The sequence below is a fragment of the Hemiscyllium ocellatum genome, chromosome 8 (genome assembly GCF_020745735.1).
Source record: "Hemiscyllium ocellatum isolate sHemOce1 chromosome 8, sHemOce1.pat.X.cur, whole genome shotgun sequence".
NCBI classification, from domain to species: Eukaryota; Metazoa; Chordata; class Chondrichthyes; order Orectolobiformes; family Hemiscylliidae; genus Hemiscyllium; species Hemiscyllium ocellatum.
In genome coordinates this window covers 37,560,938-37,588,336 of record NC_083408.1, presented here as the reverse complement: position 1 = coordinate 37,588,336, position 27,399 = coordinate 37,560,938, and the positions used below count along the sequence as shown (strand labels likewise).

Below are 27,399 nucleotides of genomic sequence, written 5' to 3'. Positions count from 1 at the left end.
ATGTGGAGTTTGCACATTCTCCCCATGTCTGCGTAGGTTTCCTCTGGGTGCTCCGGTTTCCTCCCACAATCCAAAAATGTGCAGGTCAGGTGAATTGGCCATGGGAAATTGCCCATAGTGTTAGATGCATTAGTCAGGGGTAAATGTAGGGGAATAGATCTGGGTGGGTTACTCTTCAGAGGGTCAGTGTGGACTTGTTGGACTGATGCGCTTGTTTCCACACTGTTGGGAATTTAATCTAAGCTATAATATTTTGTTAGCCCTCCTGATTACTTGCTATACCTGCATGCTAATGTTCTGTGATTCACGTGCCAGGATACCCAGATCTCTTTCATCATTTAGATAGTATGATTCTTGCCTGGAACCCCCCCTTGTTTCCCTTCCAGGCTGGCCCTGAGTTACAGTCATCCTTGTTGATTCCGCCCTTCTAGTTGTTGGCTTGGTCTATTGGCTAGTGCAGCAAGTTTTTCAAACTGGGTCTTTGTGGTTTACAGAACAATTTAAATGCACAATCTTTTTGTGGGTTACCATTGACGCGCTTTACCTATACACCCATAAGTCGACAGCATGTTGAGATGTACTAAGTTTTTTTTTGTTTGATTTATTTCATTGCAAACTAAGTAAGAGTCTAAACAGGACAGAAACACCATTTCAACTGCTTCAAACCTGAAATAATGGTGTGTTTATGACTGCAGTTAGTTTCATGCTGGAATATTACAGAGCGTGAGGTGATGCATTGGTGTAGCATTTTGATTCTGATAATTTCATAGTCCCACACCCATATGCCCTTCTCAGTGTCTGCTCAACTGAACAATGGAGAACATTAATCTCTGAGCATCATTGGAACTAATTGGTTGCTACCAAAATGCTAATTCAGAGTTCACAGCCACAATTTTCCCTTCACTAATATGAAGAGAGAGGTGAAAAAAATAATTGAGATCACCTTGAAAAGAACCCCCCCACTTCTTTCCAATTCACATGTTAAGTGCCGGGTTAGAAGGTCAATTGGGCCCTACCGGACATAAGAATTTAAGACCCTTAATGTTAATTAATGGCCATTTAAGGATCTCAACTTGCTATACCTCAATTTCTTGTCTGTCAGAAAGATTGATAAAGTAGCTGATTAGGTGACTGTAGTAATTTACTGATTGGATTGTTGGGGGAGGCAGTATAGATTGTGTTTTGATTAGAGTGGTGCTGGAAAAGCGCAACGGGTCAGGCAGCATCCGAGGAGCAGGAAAATCAACATTTCAGGCAAAAGCCCTTCAGGAATGAAGGCAGGGAGCCTCCAGGGTGGAGAGTTAAATGGGAGGGAGGTGGGGCTGGGGAGAGGGTAGCCAAGAGTACAATAGGTGGGTGGAGGTGGGGATGGGGATGAAGGTGATAGGTCAGAGAGGAGGGTGGAGCGGATAGGTGGGAAGGAAGATTGGCAGGTAGGACAGGTCATGAGGATGGTGCTGAGCTGCCCAGTCTGGGGACAATCAAACAAATGGATGGAAGAGAATGCAGGGGTGGACTCGAACTATCCCTTTGTCCTTACATTTAATCCTCTCTTTCCTGCATTCCACACCCCAGAAAAAGCAAAGGCAAAAGGCCTTTTGTTGTGCCTTGGATTTCCCATAACTATGTTGGGACGGACCCGTAGAGTCTCGTCTCCACGTGTTCTTTTGGAAGGAGAGATCAGACCGGCTAGAGTTTGGAGCAAAAACACCGTTTATTACAGAATCAAGACTGGCAAACTATACAACGAATTCGAAGGCATGCAATTCGTTGGAGAAGGCGTTCTGTCTTTCTCTTCGGATCTGGTGCAGTTATACTTCGCGCTTCCTCGAGTTCCCGGTCAGGTTCCCCTCGTTCGGTTCTCTCATTGGTCGGTTCACCTGTCTGTGAAGGGATTAGTGTCTCTATTGGCTGCCCCAAGATACCTGTCCAGCTCCTGCTGTGCTGAACAATGGGTAGACATCCTGGGTTTAGCAGTTTACGATCTTGTAATTTAAAAGTTTATTGTTTGGAAGGGTTTCCTCATTGCTATGCGCCTGGCTGTCTGGGTGTTCACAATAGTTCTCCATAGTTGAATATACAGGTATTATTATTTAACACAGGACCCGAATGAGTTTGCCGTCAGCGGAGGCATTAGCAAGTACTTTATCAATCAAGTGTAGTATCGGTGCGATTTACACTATCCGATAGTTACCGGTTTCCTTTATTAACAATGAGATTGTAACAGGATGATCTGAAACTGACGGACATGTTCTAATCCCCAAGGAATGTGGCCTGCAGTGGCTGGGTTTACTTCACATGGCTGTGTTTTAGCTGGTACCTGACAGTGTCTGCTTTAATAATGGTGCTCCCCTCCCTAGCCCCAGTGTAGGTACCCCGATAGCAGATTATCCCCAACAACTATTAGATTCACTCAATTGTCTTTAGAAGCTGGCGGTTTCTGGCCTCTGGCTGTCAACCTCTAGTGAGCTATGGTATTACTACTGAGGCCTGCTCATTGAACTTCATTAGTCAGCAACTGACTGATAGATGTTTGGTATAGTGTGCTGTCTTAGCATTGGGGTTGGTCACATCTGACGCTCATACTTAGACAGAAAAAGGGAAAATTGCCCAAAACTAGGTTCCAATTCAGATGCCAAAACTGACTACACTGCTGAAACATAGCTTTCAAAATCTTGTATAATTTAATATGGAAACATTAAAAACTTATCTTGTTCAACATTTTGATTCACTAGTTACATCCTCCACCTCGAAAGTGATGGCGGCTTCCTGGCAAATGGTACTAAACTCCACAAGCACCTTTTAGTTCATCAATTGAGTATCTACTATTTTTGGATGAACCATTACATTGTTTGCAGCTTACTTGACTTGCTGCCCTGCCATGAAAATGAAATTCAGAACAAATTTCTGACCGGAAGTAGGAACTCTGAATGATATTTCTTATCCCTCAAATAAATCTTTTTGAGGACCCCTTAAATGCAGTACTGGCTGAGATCATCCAACTCAACTCAAACCGTGAATCTCATCAGGCAGCTTGGTCACTGTAATGCACTGTTCATTGGATAAATTTGCTAAGACTTTGGTGAGTGCAGCAACATTAAATCTCTTTTGTTATTACTTTCCCAGCTTACAACCTTAAGAGGTTCTGTCTTGGAAGATGCAGTTCCTTCAACTGCGAAGCATGGCACAGCTAGAGGTTTACCTCTGAAAGAAGTACTTGAATTTGCTGTACCAGAGCTCAGTGTTCATTGTCTCAGACTGGGCCTGAACACCCCTAAAGTTACAGAGCAGCTTATGAAACTGGACGAACAAGGGGTGAGTGTTCATCTCTAGGTAATCCTGCTTTCTTTGGAATTTAAAAAAAATCAATAACATGGATGGGTTTCTTAGTTCAAATAGATCAGTAAGCTTCACGTGGTCAGGAAGGAGAAATTGCAGTCAATGTGAGAGACAGCCTGAGTGGGAATTTAGAAGCAGCAGGGGAATCACTGCTTTGGGGAAGGGGTCATTTTTGCTTGGTTTTTTTGCGTCATTGTTAGTAAAGTTTTATTTAACAGGATAATTTAAAATCCGGAATCAGAGGATCAGCACAAAAGAGTGACATCACAGGTAACTTGGTTGCAATATCTACTAATTTGATTATCTATTATGGGTTACTTTCAGATTGAAGGTAAATAAGAGAAATATTTTTAGACTACAAACTAAAAGAGCAGTGCTATATTTTTATGAAGCAAATTAAGAACTAAGTAATTGAAATAGAGACACTGGGCAAGGTGATATATTGTATCTGCATCTGTAGCTGTGGGACTCTATTATGGTTCATAATGACCATATCTGTTGCAAATGTTGATTGCTTAAGCAACTCTGGCTCAGAGTTGATGAGGTAGAGTCTGAGCTTTGAATAACCCAGCACATCAGAGAAAGGGAGAGTTACCTGGGTTCTGTGTTCCAGTCACACTTCTCAGATTACTACCTCAGATTCAGTCAGTAGCAATCATGGACAGGACAGTGTAATTATAAGCGAGGCAGGGAAAGGGATCAATGAGGTAGTGCAGAAGGAGCCTCAGCCTTGTCTAAGTTGTCTAACAAGTTTGAGATTCTTGCTTTCTATGTGGATGTGGGTGGGGGCAGTAGGGGGCATGAGTTAACCAACCATTGTCCAAGTATCTGTTCAATAACCAGGGAAACAAAACAAATGTAGTTGTAATCAGGGCTAGTATAGTCAGGAGAACAGGCACTGTTTTCTGTGGCCAAGATCAAGAGTCCCGAAGGCTGTTCCCAGATGCCCAGGTTCAGGATAGACATCTGAGCTGCAAAGGAATTTAAAGTGGGAAGGGAAAGATCCATTTGCTGTGGTCCAGGTCCATACCAATAATATAGCTAGGGAGAGGAAACAGATTCTGCTGAAGGAATATAAGTAGCTTGGGACCAAATTAAAAAGCAGAAGCTACAGGTGACAATCTCTGGATTATGATCTGAGCCACTAGCAAAGTGGCATTGGGTCAACGCAATTTAAGTAAACAAGTGGCTGCAAGAATAATGTGGGAGAAATTGTTCCAAATTTATGGGATATTAACACCAGTGATGGGGAAGGAGGGAGCTGAATCAATGGAAAGGGTTCCACTTGAATCACGCTGAGCCCAGAGTCCTGGTGAATTGCATGACTAAGGCTGTGGATAAGGCGTTAAACTAAATAGTGGTGGTAGGGAGTGGAGGACCTTTAAGTTGCATGATATAGCTAGGGATTCTTGAAGAAGGGTTCATGCCCGAAACGTCGATTCTCCTGCTCCTTGGATGCTGCCTGACCTGCGCTTTTCCAGCAACACATTTTCAGCTTTCAGTTGCATGGAAAATGATGGAAAAATTAAAGGGGGCATACTCAGCAGAGGTTATTGAACTTTCTAGCATAAATCATAGGATTGAGAGTACAGGGAGAGTCAGAACCTAACTTCAGACGTGGCAGCTGAAGGGACAACTATGAGAAGGGGGTGGGGGGGACAGTCAACACAGGACTGAAAGTGTTGTACTTAAATGCAGTATATAAAACAAGTTAAATGAGCCTGTAGCACGAATCTACTTGACATGTATGACATTTTGGGTATCAAAAAGACATGGCTGCAAGGGGATCAGGGCTGAGAACTAAATGTCCAATGAAACCCGTTCTATTGAAAGATCAATGAGATGGGCAGATGGGGCAGGCTTTCCTTTTTAATATAACAAAAGAAATGAAATCGATAGCAATAAATTATGTGGAGTTGGAAGACTTGGAATCTGTCTGGTAGAGTTGAGGAACCTAATGGGAGTTGTGTGCAGGTTTCCTAGCAGTAGTCAAGATGTGGGGAAGAAAATAAATCAGGAGATAGAAAAGGCTTGTAAGGAAGGCACTATTACAAGAAGCATGGGGACTTCAATATGCAGATGGACTCAGAAAATCTGGTTAGTAGTGGATCTCGAAGACATTCCACAAATGTTTTTTTGTCTGTGGGATTTTTGTTGGAATAGCTTGTGGTAGATTCCATTAGGGAACAGGCAATTCTGAATTTAGTGATGTGTAATGAGGCAGACTTAATTAGGCAGCTTAAGGTGAAGGAACCTCTGGGGACATTAATATGATATAATTCACTCTGCAGTTTAAGAGAGGGAAGCTAGAATAAGATGTAACAGTATTTCAATTGAGCAAAGGTAACTAGAAAGATGTGAGGTAGGAGCTGTCCATAGTTGGTTGGAAGATGAGCCTAGCAGGGAAGATGATGGAGCAGCAATGACAGTCGTTTCTGAGGGGAACTTGGAAGGTACAACGGACCATACCAAGGAAGAAGAAACATACTAAAGGTTGAGCAGGGCAACAATGGCTGACTGAGGAAGTTAAGTAAAAGCAAAAGAAAAAGCATACAATGTGGTGAAAATTACTGCGAAACCAGAGAATTAGGAACTCTTTTCAAAGCCATCCAAAAATAACTATAAAAACAATAAGGGTGGAGAAGATAAAATGTCAGTGTAAGTTAACTGGTAATATAAAAGAAGCTTGCAAGAGTTTTTTTTTAGATGTCAAAAAGATAAGAGTCAACATGAGACAAGTGGAAAATGAGGTTGGAGAAGTAGTAATGGGGAACAAAGAAATGGTGGAGGAACTGACAAATACTTTGCATCAGTTTTCACAGTTAAATCCACCAGCAGCACACCAGAACTCAAGGACAGAGATCAATGTAGTGCCCATCACTCAGGTGACGGTGCTAGTGGAGCTGAAAGGTCTGAAGGCATGTAAATCACCCAGACCAGATGGACTATACCCTTCAGATCTCTGAAGGAGATAGCTAAGGAGATTATGGAGGCATTGGTGATCTTTCAAGATTCACTGGAGTCGGGGATAGTCTCAGAGAATTGGAAAGTAGTTAATATAACACTCCTGTTTAAGAAAGGAGGGAGGCAGAAGACAGGTTAGCTTGACATCAGTCATTGGTAAGATTTTAGAGTCCTATTAAGGATATGATTGTGAAATATTTGGAAGTGCATGGTAAAATGGGGCTAAATTAGCCTGGCTTCACCAAGGAAGATTGTGCCTGAAAATCTATTAGAATTTCTTGATGTGATAACGAGCAAGTTAGACATAGGAGAGCCAGTGGGTGTGATCTGTTTGGGTTTCCAGAAGTGCCACACTGGATACTGCTACATAATAAGAGCCCATGATGTTAGGGACAAGGTACTGGCATGGATAGAGGATTAGTTGGCTGGCAGAAGGCAGAGAGTATGCATAAAGGGGACTTTTTCAGGATGGCAGCTGGTAACTAGTTGGAGTTTTGCAGTGGATCAGTGGTGCTGGAAGAGCACAGCAGTTCAGGCCGCATCTAACGAGCAGCGAAATCGACATTTCCTGATGAAGGGCTTTTGCCCGAAACGTCGATTTCACTGCTCGTTGGCTGCTGCCTGAACTACTGTGCTCTTCCAGCACCACTGATCCAGAATCTGGTTTCCAGCATCTGCAGTCATTGTTTTTACCTTGGAGGTTTGCTGTGGTCATTGTTGGAACTGGAACTGTTCATGTTATTGATTAATGATCTGGGTGAAGGAATGGAGCGTGGTGTTGATATCTTTACAGGAGATGCAAAGATAGAGGGACAGGTCGTGTTGAAGAAGTGGGAGGCTTCGGAAGGACTTGGACCGGCTAGGATAGTGGCTAAAGAAGTCATAGATGGAAACCAATGTGGGAAAGTGAGGGTTATGCACTTTGGGAAGAATAGATGCATGTACTATTTTCCAAATGGGGAAAGGCTTTGGAAATCTGAAGCACAAAGGGAATTAGGAGTCATGGTTCAGGATTCTCTTAAGATTAACATGCAGGTTTACTTGGCAGTTAGGAAGGTAAATGCAGTGTGAGGACTCATTTCAAGAGGGCTAAATGACAAGATCTGGGGTGTACTGTTGAGGCACTATATGATTCTCATCAAACCATATTTAGAATATTGTGAGCAGTTGAGGCCCCATATCTAAAGGAGGATATGCTGGCATTGGAGGCGGTCCAGAAGAGCAATCGTTTAAAATAATAATTTCAAGGATTGAGAGTTTGTTATATGAGGAGCAGTTGCAGACTCTGGATCTGTACTCAGTACAGATTTGGGAGAGATCTGATTGAGACTTACAGAATATTGAGATGTCTGGATAGAGTGTACATTTCCACTGGTAGGTGAAATTAGGGGCATCAGAGTAGGGGGTGTTCCTTTAGAACTGAGATGAGGAATTTCTTCAGCCAGAAGGTGGTGAATCTGTGGCACTCCTTGTGGAGGCCATGTTATTAAGTGTATTAAAGATAGTGATATGTTTTTGATTGATACAGGGATCATTGGTTAAGGGGAGAAGGCAGGAGAGTGGCATTGAAAAACATATCAGCCATGATTGAATCGCAGAACAGATTCCATAGGCTGAATGGTCTAATTCTATTCCTGTGTCTTGCAGTCTTATGATCTTTTGGACAAGTATGTGCTGGTTATAATGACCAGATGGAAAGAGGTGCTCAAAGTTATTTGAGGGTCATTTTTCATAATTTTTTTTTCCACTGAATTCTTCAAAGTAACTTTTCCTTATCCTTTTTCAAACAATGTGAATATGAACTGTTTACGGATCTATAAGTTGAGGAAGAAGAATGTTCTCATTACTTATACATTTTTGGATTTTTAAAAGATTTACTGATGGCAAGATCCCTATGTTTAAACAGTTTGGTTTTAGTAACCTGCAGATATTTGTTGATTGAATTCAATCATCTAAAATTTTTTCTGCTTTTGAAGTGTATTGTCTTCCATGATGGGCATTATTTAGGTTAACTAGGTTGTTTTTTGATGAGTGAGAAAACGTGAAATTCTTAAGTATTCAGAAGCATCAAAGAAGTAGATTTTTGGCTAAATCTAATATGCAGATGTATTTAGTTTTCAAAGATCTTGTGATTGGCATTTCAAACTCTGATGTCATATTGACATTTGTATAGGATAATAAGAATCAAGTTAGGAATTAGCTGTCACATTTGTTTGTTAGTGCAGAGTATCACAATGGGGGAAGGTTCCACCAGTGAGAATTACATAAAGGTGTTACTTTCCTCCAAAAAAGGATGGAAGTTTCTATCATGTATGGAATGTGTGGTAGACATTGTTTGGACCACTCGAACTTTATTCCCATGTTTATACGTACATACAAGTTACATTAGTTGCATGAAAAAAATTACTATCTAAATTTGGAGGTGTTGGACTGGGGTGCACAAAGTTTAAAATCTCACAGCATCAGGTTATAGTCCAACAGGTTTATTGGAAGCACTAGCTTTCGAAGCGCTGCTCCGTCATCGGATGGTTGTGGAGTATAAAAATGTAACATGTCTTATGATCTTATACTCGACAACCACCTGATGAAGGAGCAACACTCTGAAAGCTAGTGCTTCCAGATAAATCTGTGGGACAATAATCTGGTATTGTGATTTTTAACTTAGTATCTAGAAGTTTCATTTAATGGAACAAAGCTAATGTATTAACTGGTCATCAACTCATTAAAGTCTCTAGTTGTGTTATTGTTACAATTTCTGTGCTTCTGATAATTGCACCATTAACTCTCCATTTGGACCATGGCTTCATCCACAGTTTGCAATTTAATGATATAAAACAGGGGCCATGCAGTTCTTGGATTGTTGTAATAACTGAACTGCTGTACTAAGACCTTATAAGAAAGGAAACCTACAATGCTTGCCTGTTCGGGCTCTATGCCTTCAAGCCTAAACCAACATGGTTGACTGCTAACTGTTCTCAGATGTCAGCTAGCAAGCACTTGATTGTATTTCTACCTTCTCCTGGACAACAGGTTTGAATATAAGAACCGACTATCCCAAGAACGTTTTGTAGGTAATGCATAATGTTGGGAAGTCTAACTTGATACAGGATTTTGAGCATGATGGTTCGTGCTGCATGTAATTCATTTGTTTTAAAATAAAAGATCATTATTCTGTACTGTCAAGGGCATTTAACAATTTTCCTTTTTAATGGGATAAATGACTGGGTGAAGATGTCGAGTTTAGTTTTGTTATACCCTCCACTCTTCTTCTGGACTAAATATAAACCATTTACCTTTCTATTTGAACAGCTTAGTTTCCAGCACAAAGTAGGAGTAATGTATTGTAAAGCTGGACAGAGCACAGAGGAAGAGATGTACAACAATGAAGTGGCTGGCTCTGCATTTGAAGAGTTTCTCCAGTTGCTGGGAGATAAAGTGCGTCTTAAAGGTTTTGACAAGTATCGAGCCCAACTCGACACCAAAAGTAAGGCCTTTAAAGTTTTGTGACAGTATGCAATGAACAGTATGGTTGAATTGTCACAAGTGCTGCCCACTACCATTTGTCTTAATTTTCCCACTTCCTGTCTTCCTTTATTGAAAGCAGCGATTTATGAGTAGTGAGCATTGTCAGCTTAGTATCTTACCTTTGCAATTCTTTATAGGAAAGTGCCATTTCTCCTGTGAGAGTTATTCTCAGGTAATTATAGGTAGGTAATTATTCTCAGCCTATCTTGAATATTGGACACTGAATATTTCAACACCTAGAAGTGTGAGTTATGGATCGGAAGTGGTTGGAGGAAAAGAAGTTTAAAATGTAAGCTTAGCTTGCCATCAGTTTTAGTATTGATGGCAAATCAGTTTCCATGACACAGACCACTCATTGAAACTTTTTAACAGGGTAAATGACTGGGTGAAAATGTCTAGTTCAGTTTTGTTTTCATTTCATTAAGGTTTATATTCTTTTCACTGTTGTCATCTGCTTGATTCTGGCTTTAAGAAACCTGGCAGATAAATGAAAGTGAAGGGTCCAGATCCATAAGGTGAGGACCTTTTCAGCACTGTCTCTGAATTGAGTGGTGAAAGAGTAGTTTACACTCTTCTGACTCCATAACATCCTTTGCATGCTACCTTCTACCTTCCCTTCATGCATGCTGTTTTGAGTCCCATTATCCTTGGTGCACTCTCTTTCACCTCATTCCTCTTGGCATGTGCTATGTTAAACCCTCCCCTCCCCACCAACAAATGACTTTTTTTTAATTTATCTTTTTTTAAAACTAGTTCAGTACATAGAAGCATAGAAAATAGGAACAGAAGTAGGCCATTTGGCCCTTTTGAGCCTGCTCTACTATTCAACATGATTTCATGGCTGATCATTGAACTGGATTACCCCTCTTCCTGCTATTGCCCCATACCCTTTCATTATTTAGCCCTAAGAACTATGACTCTATCTTGATAACATTCAATGTTTTGCCTGAACCACTTTCAGTGGCATATATTTCCATAGACTAAATACACTCTGGATGAGGAAATTTGTTTTCACCTCCTGCCTATCCATATCCTTAGACTGTGATTCTTGATTGCAACTCAGCAGTTGTCAGGAACATCCTGCATTTACCCTGTTTTGTGCTTCTCACCACAGTAGTCTATTATAGCTGTTTCTGATTATGTTTTTATCAATGTCTGTCTTTATGGATCTCAATCATTGGGAGGGAAGCAAGCAATTCAACTCTTGAACCTGTTCCACCATTCAGCTAGATTATATCTCATTTGTACCTTAGCTCTTTCTACTCATCTTAGTTACAGAACCTTCAATACCCTTGTCAAAAATAAGGAAGATAGACCTTGTTGATTTTCCCTGTTCAATTGATCAAAAGGAACTGTTGAGATCCACCTATTCAGTACCAGCCATGAATTTTATCTTTCTGGTCTGTATTCTTAGTTTTATGCTGGGTGGTGACACTCTCAACATTTGGGTACCAAGCCATCTAATTGTGGTATGTGTAACTTTATAAAATTCAGAGCTATGCATTTTTGCTTATGGTCTAATAATTTTCATCTGTGCTTAGTTCAGTAAGATTATTAAGGTCATCAAGTACAGATCATTGATTACCAGCTCAAAGAAACATGGTGTATACATCTGCACAATAACATTAATTTAAAAAAAGAATTTTATTTTCAGAAGGTTTGGCTTATCAAATTTGTGTTTCAGTCAAAAGTCTTTAAAAATTCTTTATGCTAATAATCATTTTCTCATTTCAATAGCCAAATTTAGGGTAACCAAGCTATTTTGGTATATTACCTGCAAAATCATAAGCATAGAACAGAAAGACAAGTTTGCAGTTGAGAAGTAAGTTGTGATTTTAAGGTAGTACATGATCAAAACGAATAACAGATCATAAACAATACAATGATCAGGATCACAACATACAGGAAGGTTAAGATTTTCACTTGTTTCAATGTTGGATGAACAAGAATGCAAAACAAGCCAGGCAAGGATTTTAGATTAGATTAGATTAGAGTTGCAGTGTGGAAACAGGTCCTTCGGCCTAACAAGTCCACACCGACCCGCCGAAGTGCAACCCACCCATACCCCTACATTTGCCCCTTACCTAACACTACGGGCAATATAGCATGGCCAATTCACCTGACCCGCACATCTTTGGACTGTGGGAGGAAACCGGAGCACCCGGAGGAAACCCACGCAGTCGCCTGAGGCAGGAATTGAACCCGGGTCTCAGGCGCTGTGAGGCAGCAGTGCTAACCACTGTGCCACCGTGCTGCCCACGGTGATCCTCAATTTTGATTGAGGATCAATCCTTCTATCCTGAAAATATCTTTTAACACTTGATGTAGTATTGGAAATGTTTCTTAAAAAAAAAAGCTTTTTCCAAACCCTTCGATTTCATGGTGGAAATAATACTCTCAAATCATCACACAGATTGATTGTAGGTGTGAGCTTTTCTGTTGTTCACTTTGTCTCGCCATAAGCTTTTTGTTATTGCTATGCACACTGTAATAACCTTGCTTCCAACAGGGGAAGGCAAGAGAAGAGAAATCCTAACAGTGCAGTCATCAGGCATGATCACCGCCGATCACGCTTTCCTACATGAGGCCCCCATTGTATGCCAGATTTAGAAGGTTTTGGGATTTTGATAGATTACACCTTCGATTTTAATTGAATGCTACATTAATTAATCCCCTTTTAACGTTGTACTAAAGATAAAAATATAAATTAAATTTTGAATTGTGTTTGGTAGCTGATATTGCTGACTGCTGACCAACACCTGTTGCCATTAATTGGAAAATTACTTGGTGCTGTGGTCAATCTAATCAGCTGTCGAGATCTAGTCTCTTTCAGACTGCCCTATGGGTACTCATTGACCTTTGGTTCTTAACAATAACTGTTTTGAAGTTGAAACTTATTTCAATTGGTATATTTAGTTGCTGAATTTTTACTGAGGTGTTCTCTCTTTTTGAAAATAATCCTTTGATTTGGTTTGACTCTATTGATCATGTAAATTATATGAATAAGTAATTAAACAAAAGATGTTTTTTGCAGAAGTCAATTACTGTTCAGTGTTGTATGCAGTAAAATAGCGATAAATTCTCCCAATATGTTGGGTAATATTTTCATCATATTCACATCTTTTCTCTTTGGGTTCTTTTCTAATAATTCTGCTAAGCTTGCCGTCTGTGTTTTCAGCTGATTCAACTGGTACACATTCCCTCTACACAACCTACAAAGATTATGAGATCATGTTTCATGTCTCCACCCTGCTTCCTTACACACCAAACAACAAGCAGCAGGTAGGTCAAGGTCCAACAGTAAAATGAAATCTTTCATTTTGCTATTAAGTCATGTTCAGTTATGGTTTCAGATGATTTGTGGATTATTAGTAACTGGTTCTCTTAGCTTTGTTTATCAGATCTGAGGAGCAAGCTTGATGCTAAATGAATGTTACGACTTTGGTTCAACAGTAAAGTTCCACAATTGCTAGAGTTTCAATTATTTTATTTTCAATGTGCCTTTTCCTTCCTGAAGGCTGAGTGGAGATCTTAAGTTGTTTGCATCCTTCAATACATCAGCCTATGAGCACTTTTCCTGTGTGGTGGCCAAGATATTGTACCAAAGAGTGCATTACATCGACAACTGATCTGGTTTTCACCTTACATAGCAATGAAAAACATAGCATTTATTTTCATCCCATGATGCCAAGATCAATTATACTCTCCCTATTTGCTGGATTAGATATGCAATGCAATGGATTAAAGATCAAATCCAAAATCTTTCTATTCTATTTCAGAGTGCAGACCTGCACACCGTGGATCTTAGGCTGAAGCAGCTTCAGAGTCAGCTCAATTGTTTAGTGGATAGCAATGCTGTCTCACAGCACCAAGGACCCAGATTCACGTCCAGCTTTGGCTAACTGTGAAGTTTGGAGGTTCTCCCCACGTCTGCTGGGGTTTTGCTAGGTGCTCTGGTTTCCTCCCACAGTCCAAAGATATGCAGGTTAGGTGGAGTGGCCATGCTGAATTGTCCATAGTGTCTAGCAATGTGCAGGATAGATGGATTAGCCGCAGTAAATGCAACCTTACAGGGACAGGGTAGGAGGCTTGGTTTGGATGGGATGCTGTTTGGAGGGTCAGTGCAGACTCAATGATTCAAATGGCCTCTTTCTGCACTGTAGGGATTCTATGATTCTACTTTAAGGAATTTCCCATTTTTGAGGGAGCAGAGTTGATGTAATAACCATACAATAGAAAAGATTTCTTTGTTTCGTATTCCACATTATTTAGAACATGGAATAAAAACTAGCCTTTCACCTCACTGTGTCCATGCTGACCATGATGGTATTCGAAACTAATCCCATCAGCCTGCACATGGTCTATATTCCTCTATTCTCTGCCTGTTTGTGTGTCTGCCTAAATGCTGCTTAAACCTTTTGGGTCACACGGTGGTTCATTGGTTATCGCTGGTGCCTCACATCGCCAGGGACCCGGGTTCGATTCCCACCACGGGCGACTGTCTGTGTGGAGTTTGCAAATTCTCCACGTGTCTGCGTGGGTTTCCTCTGGGTGCTCCGGTTTCCCTTCTCAATCCAAAGATGTGTAGACTAGGAGAATTGGCTATGCTAATAGTGTTAGGTGCATAAATTGCTCATAGTGTTAGGTGCATTAGCTGGGGGTAAATATAGGGTGGGGGAGTGGGTATGTGTGGGTAGCTCTTCAGAGCTTGTTGGGACTTGTTGAGCCGAAGGGCCTGTTTCCATACTGTAGGGTATCTATCTATAACCTAGCTGTTTCTACCACCTCCCTTGCCAGCATTTCCAGGTACCTACTACCATCTGTTCTTTAAAAAAACCTTTCCCCTCACTCTCCTTTTAAATTCTACCCCCCTTGCCCTAAACCTATGGCACCTACTATTTGACATTTCCAACTTGGGAAAGAGACTCCAGCTATCCACCTTATCCATGTCTCTTATATTTTATATACTTGTATCAGGTCAGCTCTCAAACTCTGACATTCCAGCAAAAAACAATTCATGTTGTTCAAACTCCTACCTAATACACTCCAATCCAGATAACATTATGATAACCTCTTCTGCAACTTTGCCAAAGCCTCCACATTCTTCCTATAGTTTGGCACAGGAATACAAATGTGCCCTGACCAAAGTCTTATGCATTTGGAACATGGCTTGCCATTTTTATACTTAGTGCCCTGACCAAGGAAGCTAGGCATGTGGCATGCCTTCTTTACAATCTTAATCCACTTGTGGTGTTAATTTCAGGGAGCTATGAACTTGTACCCCAAGTTTCCACTGCTTGTCAATGTTCCCTTGGTGTCCTGTCATCCACTATATTTTCCTCTTCCATTTGACCTCCCAAAATGCATCATTTGTCCAAATTAAACTCCATTTGCCATTTATCTACTCAACTTTCCAGCTGATCTATATCCTCCTACATTCTTTGATATCTTTCCTGATTATCCACAGCTCCACCACTTTTCATGTTTAACTGGTAAATTTGCAGATGACAAGTGGCATTTTCATCAAGACTAACTGTGACTAGAGAAACAGAGCCAGGGCTGGAAACTCTTAATGGATAAATCACCATCTGTAAAGTTTGTATTGGGAGTGTGAGGAATACTCACTCAGATGTATGGTTGTCACTCGATGCTTTAAAAAAAAGAGGCACAATCCATGACACACTATACTTTAATCTGGACCACTACTATTGAATTTGATGCTCACTTCCTCCACTGTCAGTGCATATCATAGCGATAATGCACTCTTAAAATTTTAGAATGCACTGTAGTAACTAACCAAGTTTACTTTGATAGCTAATCCAACCCTGTGCTCCATAGCACAGAGGAGACTCTGAGCAACAGTCTTGTGGGAATGTGGTCATGTCCAAGTTTTCTGCCATGTACCCATAAAATTCTGACAACAAATAATTGAGAAGTTCTATCCCATGAGTGATATAACATGGAGGTGCCGGTGTTAGACTGAAGTGGACCAAGTTAAAAATCTCACACCACCAGGTTATAGTCCAACAGGTTTATTTAGAAGTACAAGCTTTTGAAGCGTTGTTCCTTCATCAGGTAGCTAGTGGAGCAGGATCATAGAAAACAGAATTTATATGTGCAGCAAGAAGAGTAGTCTACTCTGTAGCTTCACATTAGTCTCTACAAAATTCTCTTCTGCACGAGCGTGATATTCCTTCACACTAACAATTTGGTTATTTCTTTGGCAAATTATAGATGGCTTCGTGGGTTGTAAATGCTCCTGTCCTAAGGGAAGGGTTAAGTCAATTATGATCCATTTCATCCTTTGAGGAAAGTAGATATTCCTTCTGATTCTAATTAAATCTTGCAGATGTTGTATATAACTTTGGTTCAGTTTTCTCTAACTATAAACTTAGAGGAGGCACATAAATAACAATGGAGAATAAAGCTCAGATTGGGTAAATATTCATCCGCAAGCTTAAATTAGAATGCAGCCTAATCAGAAAGAGTGCATATTGGTACACCAGAATTGAGAGTCTGGTGCTGGAAAAGCACAGCAGGTCAGACAGCATCCAAAGAGCAGGAGAATCCACGTTTTGGGCATAAGCCCTTCATCAGGAATCCATACCCATCTCTGATCTCCAGCATATGCAGTCCTCACTTTCTTCCCATTGGTACACCAGGTGATGCCGTTCTAAATATTTGCATGATCTGTCATCAGTTTACATTCTGAGCTTTATTCTCTCTTGCTATTCATGTGCCATGGTCTTTGCCACCTCCAAGTTTATACTTAGAGAAAATTGAACCAAAATTATATACAACATGGTGTAGGAGAAAGTGAGGACTACAGCTATTAGAGAGTCAGCACTGAAAAGTATGGCACTGGAAAAGCATAGCAGGTTAGACAGCATCTGAGGAGTAGGACAGTCAACATTTTGGACAGAACTCCTTCATCAGAAATGTAGAAGGGGAAGGAGGTTGAGAGGTAAATGTGGGGTGAGGCTAGGGGCAAGGTAGCTAGGAAAGGAATAGGTGGATGCAGGTGGAGGGTAATAGTGATAGGTCCATGATGAGGGTGGAATGGGTTTGGGATGTGGTGGTTGGAGGGGATATTTGGAAACTGGTGAAGTCTATGTTGATGCTGTGTGATTGAAGGGTCCCAAGGTAGAAGATGAGGCGTTCTTTCTCAAGTCATCAGGTAGCTTGGATTTGGCAGTGGACAAGGCCCAGGACATGCAAGTTCTTGGGGGAGTGGGAGGGGGAGTTGAAGTGGTCGGCCACAGGTTGGTGGGGTTGTTTGATGTATGTCTCCCAGAGATGTTCCTTGAAGTGCTTCACAAGTTGGCGTCCTGTCTCCCTGATGTAAAGGAGACCACATCTAGAACAACGGACACAATAGATGAGATGGGTAGATGTGCAGCAAAATCTCTGCTGGGTGAGAGAAGATCCTTTGGGGCCGTGGATGGAAGTGAGGGGAGAGGTGTTATATCACCTGTAGTGGCAAGGGAATGTGTCTGGTGTGGAGGTTGGGTTAGTAGAGGGTCATGGACCTAATGAGGGAGTCATGGAGAGAATGGTCTCTGCGGAATGCGGATAGGGGTGAGGAGAGAAATATACCTTTGGGGTCTGATTGTGGGTGGCGGAAACAGTGGAGGATAATGTGCTGTATCTGGAGATTAGCGGGGCGGGGGGGGGGGTTCTATCCTTGTTGCGGTTGGAGGGGTGGGCTTCAAGGGTGGAGGTGCAGGAATGGAGGGCATGGTTGATTCTGTGAGTGGGGAAGTTGCCGTCCTTGAAATAGGCCATCTGGAATGTTTGGGAGTGGAATTGTTCCTCCTTGGAGCAGAAATGGCAGAAGCGGAGGAATTGGGAATAAGGAATTGCACTTTTATTGTGGTGTGGGGAGGTGGAAAGAGGTGTAGTCAAGGTATTTGTGGGAGTCAGTGGGTGTGAAATAGACGTCCGTGTTGAGTCAGTTGCCGGAGATAGAGACCCCACTTGTGTAACCAAGTTGACATCCGACTGGCAAGTGTGGATGATTTTACATTGTACCTTTTAAAGAAAGCTTTTATGACTGGACAATCACACACGGGAGGGCATAAGATATTAAATAAGAACAGATTTAGATTTGTTTAGTTTGTCTTCAATAGGCTTTCTATAGGTATGTCAAGAATAAAAGGATGACTAGGGTAGGTATCGGTCCAGTCAAGGATAGTAGTGGGAAGTTGTGTGTGGAGGCGGAGGAGATTGGAGAGACATTAAATCAGTACTTTTCATCAGTATTCACTCAGGAACAGGACACTGTTGCTGATGTGAATATGGAATCACAAATAATTAGAATGGATGCCCTGGAAATATGCAGGGAAGAGGTTTTGGGAATATTGGAAAGGATGAATATAGATAAGTCTCCTGGGCCTGATGGCATTTACCCCAGGATCCTATGGGAAGCTAGGGAGGAGATAGCAGAGCCATTGGCCTGGATTTTTATGCCGTCATTGTCAACGGGAATAGTACCAGAGGACTGGAGGATAGCGAATGTGGTCCCATTGTTCAAGAAAGGGAGTAGGGATAGCCCTAGTAACTATAGGCCAGTGAGTCTGACTTCAGTGGTGGGCAAAGTCTTAGAGAGAATGGTAAGGGATAAGATTTATGAACATCTGGGTAGGAATAACGTGATCAGGGATAGCCAGCATGGTTTTGTGAAGGGCAGGTCGTGCCTCACAAACCTTATTGAGTTCTTTGAGAAGGTGACTAAGGAAGTGGATGAGGGTAAAGCAGTAGATGTTGTGTATATGGATTTTAGTAAGGCGTTCGATAAGGTTCCCCATGGAAGGCTAATGCTAAAACTTCGGAGGTATGGCATTGAGGATACATTAGAGGTTTGGATTAGGAATTGGCTTGCTGGAAGGAGACAGAGGGTAGTAGTTGATGGATTATGTTCATCTTGGAGCGTAGTTACTAGCGGTGTACCACAAGGATCTGTTTTGGGACCATTGCTTTTTGTTATCTTTATAAATGATCTAGAGGAAGGACTTGAAAGCTGGGTAAGCAAGTTTGCGGATGACACAAAAGTCGGTGGAGTTGTGGATAGTGAGGAAGGAAGTGGTAGGTTACAGCGGGATATAGATAAGTTGCAGAGCTGGGCGGAAATGTGGCAAATGGAATTCAATGTAGCTAAGTGCGAAGTCGTTCACTTTGGTAGGAATAACAAGATGATGGATTACTGGGCTAATGGTAGGCTACTTGGTAGTGTGGATGAGCAGAGGGATCTTGGTGTCCATGTACACAGATCTCTGAAAGTTGCCACCCAGGTAAATAGTGCTGTGAGGAAGGCATATGGTGTACTGGGCTTTATTGGCAGAGGAATTGAGTTCCGGAGTCCTGAGGTCATGTTGCAGTTGTATAAGACTCTGGTGAGGCCTCATCTGGAGTATTGTGTGCAGTTTTGGTCGCCATACTATAGGAAGGATGTGGAAGCTTTAGAACGAGTGCAGAGGAGGTTTACCAGGATGTTGCCTGGAATGGTAGGAAAATCGTATGAGGAAAGGCTGAGGCACTTGGGGCTGTTCTCATTGGAGAAGAGAAGGTTTAGGGGAGATCTGATAGAAGTGTATAAGATGATTAGGGGTTTAGATAGGGTAGATACTAAGAACCTTTTACCGCTAATGGAGTCAGGTGTTACTAGGGGACATAGCTTTAAATTAAGGGGTGGTAGGTATAGGACAGATGTTAGGGGTAGATTCTTCACACAGCGGGTTGTGAGTTCATGGAATGCCCTGCCCGTATCAGTGGTGAACTCTCCTTCTTTATGGTCATTTAAGCGGGCATTGGATAGGCATTTGGAAGTTATTGGGCTAGTATAGGTTAGGTAGGATTCGGTCGGCGCAACATCGAGGGCCGAAGGGCCTGTACTGCGCTGTATCCTTCTATGTTCTATATATTATTAGTCTCACGAGGAAACAAAAAAATCTAGAGTTCTTGACTAATCATAGCAATCAAATCTGTTAGCCTACAACATGAGAGCCCAAAAAATCTTTCACTGAAGCATGGTAGTTGTCTTTTTCCCATTACCAGTTAATGTGCTGGTTTATCAAAATACTCCAGTGGTCAGACAATGCTAATTCACCTGCAAGAGGCGAGTAACCATTTAAGCTGATTAAAACGTCTCTCCTAATGGTCGTAATTTGACACGTGTAGGCGCATCCACTCCAAATGATGGTGTGGCAGCTAGGATCACTTTTGTGTTTTAATACTTTGATAATTGTTCAGAAGGAACTTCTGTCTTGAGAAGCCATCTTGTTCTATTATTTGTGTTGGCAGTGCACACATCTGACAGTGGAGCTGTTCATCTGTTCAGTGCTAAGGCCCACACATTGGCCCAACAAGCTTGTCAGAGTCATACAGCGTGGAAGCATAATCTTTGGTCCAATTGGTCAGCACCAACTAGGCATCGCTATTTGATCTAGTCGCATTTACCAGCATTTAGCCCAGATCACTTCTAAAGCCTTCCTATTCATATTCACATCCACGTGCTTTTTAAGTGTTGTAATTGTATCACCCTCCATCATTTTCTCTGACAGCACATTCCATACACACCACCTTGTGGGTGAAAAACGTTACCTCTCTGCTCTCTTTTACATCTTTCCCCTCTCACCTTAAGTCTATTAATCGATAGTTTACACTCCAGGGTCCCTTTCCATCTGCTCCCCTGACTCTCATTCACCTTCTATCTACAATACAAAAAACATTTTTTCCAGCCCCTCTCAGTTCTGATTTCACTTCTTCCAGCACTCGCTGGATGGGCTGCATTCCCCATGTTGCCTTTCGAGTCTTATGTTTGTACAGTGCGGGCCGGTAGCTTGGTGTCTTACAGGGGCTTGGCCCACAAGGCTTGATGGGAGTTGTACTTTTGACAAGGACATACGCACTCTGCAGTGCATGGCGGCCAACGATTGGGAGTTTGAATGTAAGTGCGTGGGAGATCCTGAGTGGCTGTTATGTATGCAGCTAGAATTGGGGGAGTTCTTCTGTAAATATTGGGTCTGGGGTGAGGGTGGAGCTTAGGCCAGTATACCCCTCAATTCACATCCTCTCTTTGCCACACCCTCAATCCACGCCCTCCCTCAGCCGACACCCTCAATTTACACCCTCTCTCCAGCAACACCCTCAATTCACACCATCCCTCGGCCAACGCCCTCATTTCACCCCCCACCCCCCCGACGGTACCCTCAATCGACACCCCGCCCCTCCACTGATGCCCCAATCGGCATCCCTCCCTCTACTGATTCCTCAATCGACATTCCCCCTCTGTAGACACCCTGAATTGACAGCTCGGCTGCAATCTTTAATGGCACTAAGTATGCCACCTTTCATTAATTTAACAACATCTTTTTGTACTTGCTTCATGTGACAGCCAGTAAAGCAGTACATGGTTAAGATCTAGAAGTGCTCCTGCCGCCTTCTCAATACAAACATTGTGTTTGATGTATTGAAAACCCCAATGATAGAAAACTTGTGTCCGAAGTCACAAGTTCATCCTAAGAATTGTACACTTAGAATATGTCAAATACTAAATCCCAAAATGTTTCCAGAAATAGTGGAATTGTGCAATGCTCTTTCCATCTGCATTTACATGCACAGTATTTTCATTCAACACCAAACATTGCAGTTACCAACTGTGCTATGAGGGGTTAATAGTGTCCTTAATATTTTATACTGTGTACTCCAGGACAAGTTTTTGAGAAATTCATTTTTCTTGCTACTGTTTGTTTGACAGTGATAAATCATGTTAAATATGAGCCATTCTACTCATCCTCAGACCGGTATAACCTACTGTACCATAGTGCATTCTTTCCTCTTGTCAGACTCGGTGCTTGTTACTGAGAAACGACAACCACCTGATGGAGCAGTGCTCGGAAAGCTAATGCTTCCAATTGAACCTGTTGGAGTATAAACTAGTGTTGTGTGATTTTTAACTTTGTACACCCCAGTCCAACATTGGCATCTCCATATCATGGATAGTTTTGTTTGACTTAGTGATCTTTTGTTCTGCATGTTGTATCTTCATTCATTTTCATCAAGATAAATGCAGTGGATCTCAGGGAAACAACAACATTAACATATATATTGCTATTTACAGTCCCATTTTCCCAGATAGAATAATTGCTGTGAATTTATAAATTACTTCATACTTTAAAGGCAGCCTGAAGGTTAAGTTTCACTTTTTGATTTCAGCTTCTTAGGAAACGACACATTGGGAATGATATAGTGACTATCGTACTACAAGAACCTGGGGCCCTGCCATTCACTCCAAGGAACATTCGTTCCCATTTTCAACATGTGTTTGTCATAGTGAGGGTGCACAACCCATGTACTGAAAATGTCTGTTACAGGTGAGTAAACTGCAAATGTTATTAATGTACATGTTTTTGTGCTAGGAAAGGAATATAGGCCTTGTTTTCTTAAAAGGATAACAGGTACTGCTGTGCCTAGTGGCTTGTTGAATGCTTCTGCATGGTCTGTTACAGCCATGGATTCAAAATTTTGACATTCCTTAATGCCTTAGTTTCACCCTAATGTCCAATCCTGTTGCTAGGAGGGGATGGAGTTTAATGTCTAAACCCAGTGGTTGTAGGAATAGTAAGATTTTGGATATGGAGAGAGATTGGTACAGTTAGGAGTAAAGTACTTAAAATCTCCACCAAGCTGTTGGTTGATTGACTTCAGCTGGGCAGGTTCCCTGAGACCTAAGAAATTTAAGTGACCAGGGTTAAGCTTGCAACGATAACCTCAGGTCATCTGTTTTTAGGCAGGTGAAGATTTAGCCTGTAATTTCTTTCCAGGATATTACTTCAGGATAAGTAATTCACTTTCCTGTCCATACTATTGCCAGTTTGAGGTTTTGGTTATTGCTCAGATTCTGGCACTGATTGAAATTACAACTGAGACTGGAAGCCTCTCAGAGGTGAGGAGGATGCACATTCTGTGGTTCTTTGCATTCTGTCTTGATGGAAAATTGCTAATATGGATTAAAATATGGGAATTTTTAAATATACAATATGATTTCTGATCCTTATGTACAATACAACAACATGGTGACTAATATTTTCCACTATCAATTAGTGCAGTTTATAGTCAATATTAGAGACTGCTATATCCCAAGTTTGGGAAATTGCATACTCAAAATACTTTATTCTGAAATTAGAATAAATGGAAAGTGTGTTAGCATTCACAGCAAGAAAAAAGTTGAGTGTGCAAAGTTCAATTTACACTTTCGGATTTGCATAATGTCATGGTTTTATTTTTGCAGTGTCGCTGTGGCGCGGTCAAAAGATGTGCCTGCGTTTGGCCCACCAATTCCAAAAGATGTCACGTTCCCCAAGTCATCTGTCTTCCGGGACTTTTTACTTGCCAAGGTGATCAATGCAGAGAACGCTGCTCATAAGTCAGAAAAATTCCGGGCCATGGCAACAAGGACACGACAGGAGTACTTAAAAGATCTAGCAGAGAATAGTGTCACTAACACACCAATTGATCCTTCTGGAAAGTTTCCTTTTATTTCATTGGCAACAAAAAAGAAAGAGAAATCAAAACCTTATGCCAATGCTGAGATGTATAGTCTGGGAACAATTGTGTGGAGTGTGCGTGCAGAAGACTATAGCTGTGCTGCTGAAATTGACTGTTTGCTGGGTATCTCCAATGAGTTTGTGGTCCTTATTGAAGAGAGTTCTAAGCAGGTAGTATTCAATTGCTCCTGCAGAGATGTTATAGGATGGACTTCAAATCTAACAACTGTTAAAATCTTCTATGAACGGGGCGAATGCATTTTTGTCAGGACATTTAATAACGTTGAAGAAGTTAAGGAAATAGTCAAAAGACTTGAGGTAAGTCATCATCTTGCTATTATAGATCTCACCTGTTTAAAATATGTTAATGTATCTTTGAGTATAGTTTGTAGATTAGGGAATTGACTGAGTAGTGTTGCTTTAACTTTCATTTTTCAATATGGCTCATTTAACTGTGCATACTCTTTTTTTTAATAAATAAACTACTGTTTCATTTATTGACAGACATGCTCATTCCCAAACACACACTCCATGCTTCCTGCTCTTCTCACCCCCACGCAAAGCTCTTCACTTACCTCTCCTGCTGAAGTCTTTTAAAACAATGAGCTGGGCTGTTTAGGAGTAAGCAATGAGGTTTGGAGGGGGATCCATGAGCAGGGAGGGAAGTTAGTTAGCATTTTGTAAATTGTAAGAGATCCTTCTGTAATTTGGTTCATGGGCATTGGGCATAAGTTTCATTGGTTGTCTAATTTTGCCGGTGCTGAAGATCCTTCCCTTTTGATGTTTCTGTCTTGATGCATTTTTGCATTTGGATATTGGAAGTGCTGCTGCTAAGGGAAGGTCCATTTTTGCATAATAAGTAATTAATGTAAATACTGGTGGTCTCATTTTAGCTGTAACATGCTTGAATAGTTAAAACTCATCCTACTGTGCTGTAGCAGTGTACTTTTAACCTAAATTTTAGGTTGGTTTGTATTGAAATCTGCTAGGTAAAAATTGTTTAATACCATTTAACTAGACTTTTACAACCAGTGAAGAGTTGGCAACTTTGCCCAGGCTAATTAAGTTCAACAAACCTGTTGATTGTTTTCATAAATCCATTCTTGTTGCAAAATAGTCAAACCCCTATCTCTGAGCTGGGATGTCATGGTTTGAGTCCCACTTGTTCCAGCAGTGTGTAACAACATTTATGAGCAGATTGATTATAGAAAATATCTTCATTTTGTTTACTACCTTTGGTGGTCTTAATCTGTAGAGAGCTTGAGCTTCTGTATCCAATAGAACATCGAAGTATTTTTCTCATATGTCTTTGTATGCTAATCTTAGTTTCACTTTGAACTATTCAGGAATTCACTTTTTCATTGAAAACATTTGGTTTAGTTAGATTTGGATTTTTGAAAAGTTCAGTTGGTGGGCTTTGAAATCACCCCCCCCCGCCCATGAAAATAAAATTCCGTTGCTGATTCTAATGCTCACTCAATTGAGGGGTGGCCTGACAGTATTGATTAATGAATGATAAAGTATTAAACGCTATGATGTCATTACTGCTGCTGTATAGATTGATGGGCTAGTTTAATAGTCGTAGTCATACAGCACGGAAACAGGCCTTTCAGTCCAACTGTCTATACCAAACATATTCCCAATTTAAACTAGTCCCACCTGCCTGCTCCTGACCCATATCCCATAAGTTCCTATTCATGAACTTATCCAACTATCTTCTCAATGTAACTGTACCCACATCCACCACTTCCTCAGGAAGTTCATTCCATGTGTGAACCACCCCATACGAAAAATTTGCCCCTCACGTCTTTTTAAAATCTCTCTCCTCTCACCTTAAAAATGTGTCCCCTAGTCTTGAAATTCCCCATCGTAGGGAAAAAAAAACTACCATTAATTTGATTGACACCTCTCATTATTATATAAATTTCTATAACGTCGCCCCTCAGCCTCCTATGCTCCACTGAAAAAGTTCCAGCCTTTCCAACCTTCCTTTATAACTCAAACCTTCCATACCCAGGAACATTCTCGTAAATCTCTTCAGAACCATCTCCAGATTAATAATATCCTTCCTATAACTGGGTGACCAGAACTGAACACAGTATTCCAGAAGAGCCGCGCCAATGCCTGGTACAACCTTCATGACTTTCCAACTTCTGTATGCAAAGGACTGAGCAATGAAGACAAGCGTATCAGATTTCTTTTTTAAACCAGCTTGTTTATATGTGACGAAAACTTAAAAGAATTATGTATCTGCACTCCAAGTCCTTCATTTTAACAACACTACCCAATGCACTACCATAAATTGTATTAGACTTATCCTGGTTTGTTAGGAGAAAGTGAGGACTGCACATGCTGGAGATCAGAGTCGAGAATGTAGTGCTGGAAAAGTACAGCAGGTCAGGCAGCATCCAAAGAGCAGGAGAATCAACCTTTCAGGCATAAGCCCTTCGTCATTCCTGATGAAGGTCTTCTGCCCAAAACGTCAATTTATAAATAGTTGCTATGTTACTCCTCTTTTGATCATCTATGTTAACTGTACATGAAAGTTCTAACATTTTTAGTATTGATCTGAGACTGATTTCCATGTTTAAGCTGAGAAATGCAGTAAAACTTAATTTAATGTTATTATTCTTCAGTACAAACTTATTATAGAACTATACTGCCCCTGGTTATGAGAATAATCTCAGCTCAAAGTTATTGAGAAGCTGAATATTTCAATAAATGTATATGCAATTTATGTTTAAAAAGAAGTATCTTAGTTTGAAGTAAGGCTAGTAGCTCTGTACTGCAGGAATGTGTCTCTGTTTTAACGGTTACAGCACACAAGACAATTCATTATAGAGTCATAGAGCATAGAAACTGATTCTTCAGTCTAACAGTCCATGTCAACCATGTTCCCAAACTAAACTAGTCCCACCTGCCTGACCCATATCCATCCAAATCTTTCCGATTCATGTACTTATCCAATGTCTTTTAAATGTTATAACTGTGTCTGTGTCTACCACTTCCTCTGGCAGCTCATTCCACACAGGAACTCCGTGCAAAGATATTGCCCCTCATGTCCTCTCACTTTGAAATCCTTAGAACACCTGTGAAGCTGCTTATCTCCTCTATTCACAAAGTTGTGTTCAAGAAACTTCCCTTCTTTCATTTTGAAGACATATGTACCTTAAAAGTCCAATTCTGTCAGAACTTGAAAACTGTCTTCAGAAGCCTTCCCAGAAATAATGTAATAAAATATCCATTGTTAAATAGGTGAATCTTCTCTTACTCACAGCTTGCAACAGATAAATTTCTTTTGCAAACCCTTCTGATTTTATTAGCAATGTTTCAATCATCATCGTTTTTCTTCATTCGTACAAAATTTAGTTTTTGTTTAAATTGTCTTGTTCTATACTGATTGCTGAAATCTAGATCATTCTCAACATATTGTCTTAACCCTTTCTGAAAATGTGTTGCTGGAAAAGCGCAGCAGGTCAGGCAGCATCCAAGGAGCAGGAGAATCGACATTTCGGGCATGAGCCCTTCTTCAGGAATCATTCCTGAAGGAGGACTCATGCCTGAAATGTTGATTCTCATGCTGCTTGACCTGCTGCTCTTTTCCAGCAACACATTTTCAACTCTGATCTCCAGCATCTGCAGTCCTCACTTTCTCCTGGAGGATTTTATCCCTTTCTGTCCATGAACTTGAATCGGGGTACATGTTGTCTCTAATTTACTTTTGTAACCCACACCTTGACATCATTTAGGTGCTTCCAATTTTAATTTTCATCATCTTCATTTTTAACCTTCATGATAACCTGCACTCAGTGTCTCAATGTAATGGTTGGGAAGTTGGGTTGTGATGACCTCTTATTGAAATGAAGTGACCTTCTGATATTTTAAACTGGTGTCTATTTTGTAGTGCATGCTTCTGAAAGGAAGTGTCTTAGTGAAAAAGAAATTTGTGCCCACACCTGTGCATCTGATAACTACCTATAGCATGTATACTGGATGATTGCAACTTCACTGTTGCCATTTTTGAATG

The 27,399-nt window shown here is 41.0% G+C and overlaps 1 protein-coding gene across 5 annotated transcripts in view; it reads left to right on the top strand.

Moving 5' to 3' along the window:
• The window catches only part of sipa1l1 (signal-induced proliferation-associated 1 like 1), a 370,728-nt gene that overhangs the window by 240,350 nt on the left and 102,979 nt on the right, over window positions 1–27,399 (top strand). For all 5 annotated transcript variants that reach the window (XM_060828818.1, XM_060828813.1, XM_060828816.1 and 2 more), the window contains 5 exons: window positions 3,127–3,315; window positions 9,613–9,787; window positions 13,007–13,110; window positions 22,042–22,199; window positions 23,117–23,690. In XM_060828818.1, the coding sequence (XP_060684801.1) occupies window positions 3,127–3,315; window positions 9,613–9,787; window positions 13,007–13,110; window positions 22,042–22,199; window positions 23,117–23,690 (1,200 nt within the window). The remainder of the gene's footprint in view (window positions 1–3,126; window positions 3,316–9,612; window positions 9,788–13,006; window positions 13,111–22,041; window positions 22,200–23,116; window positions 23,691–27,399) is intronic.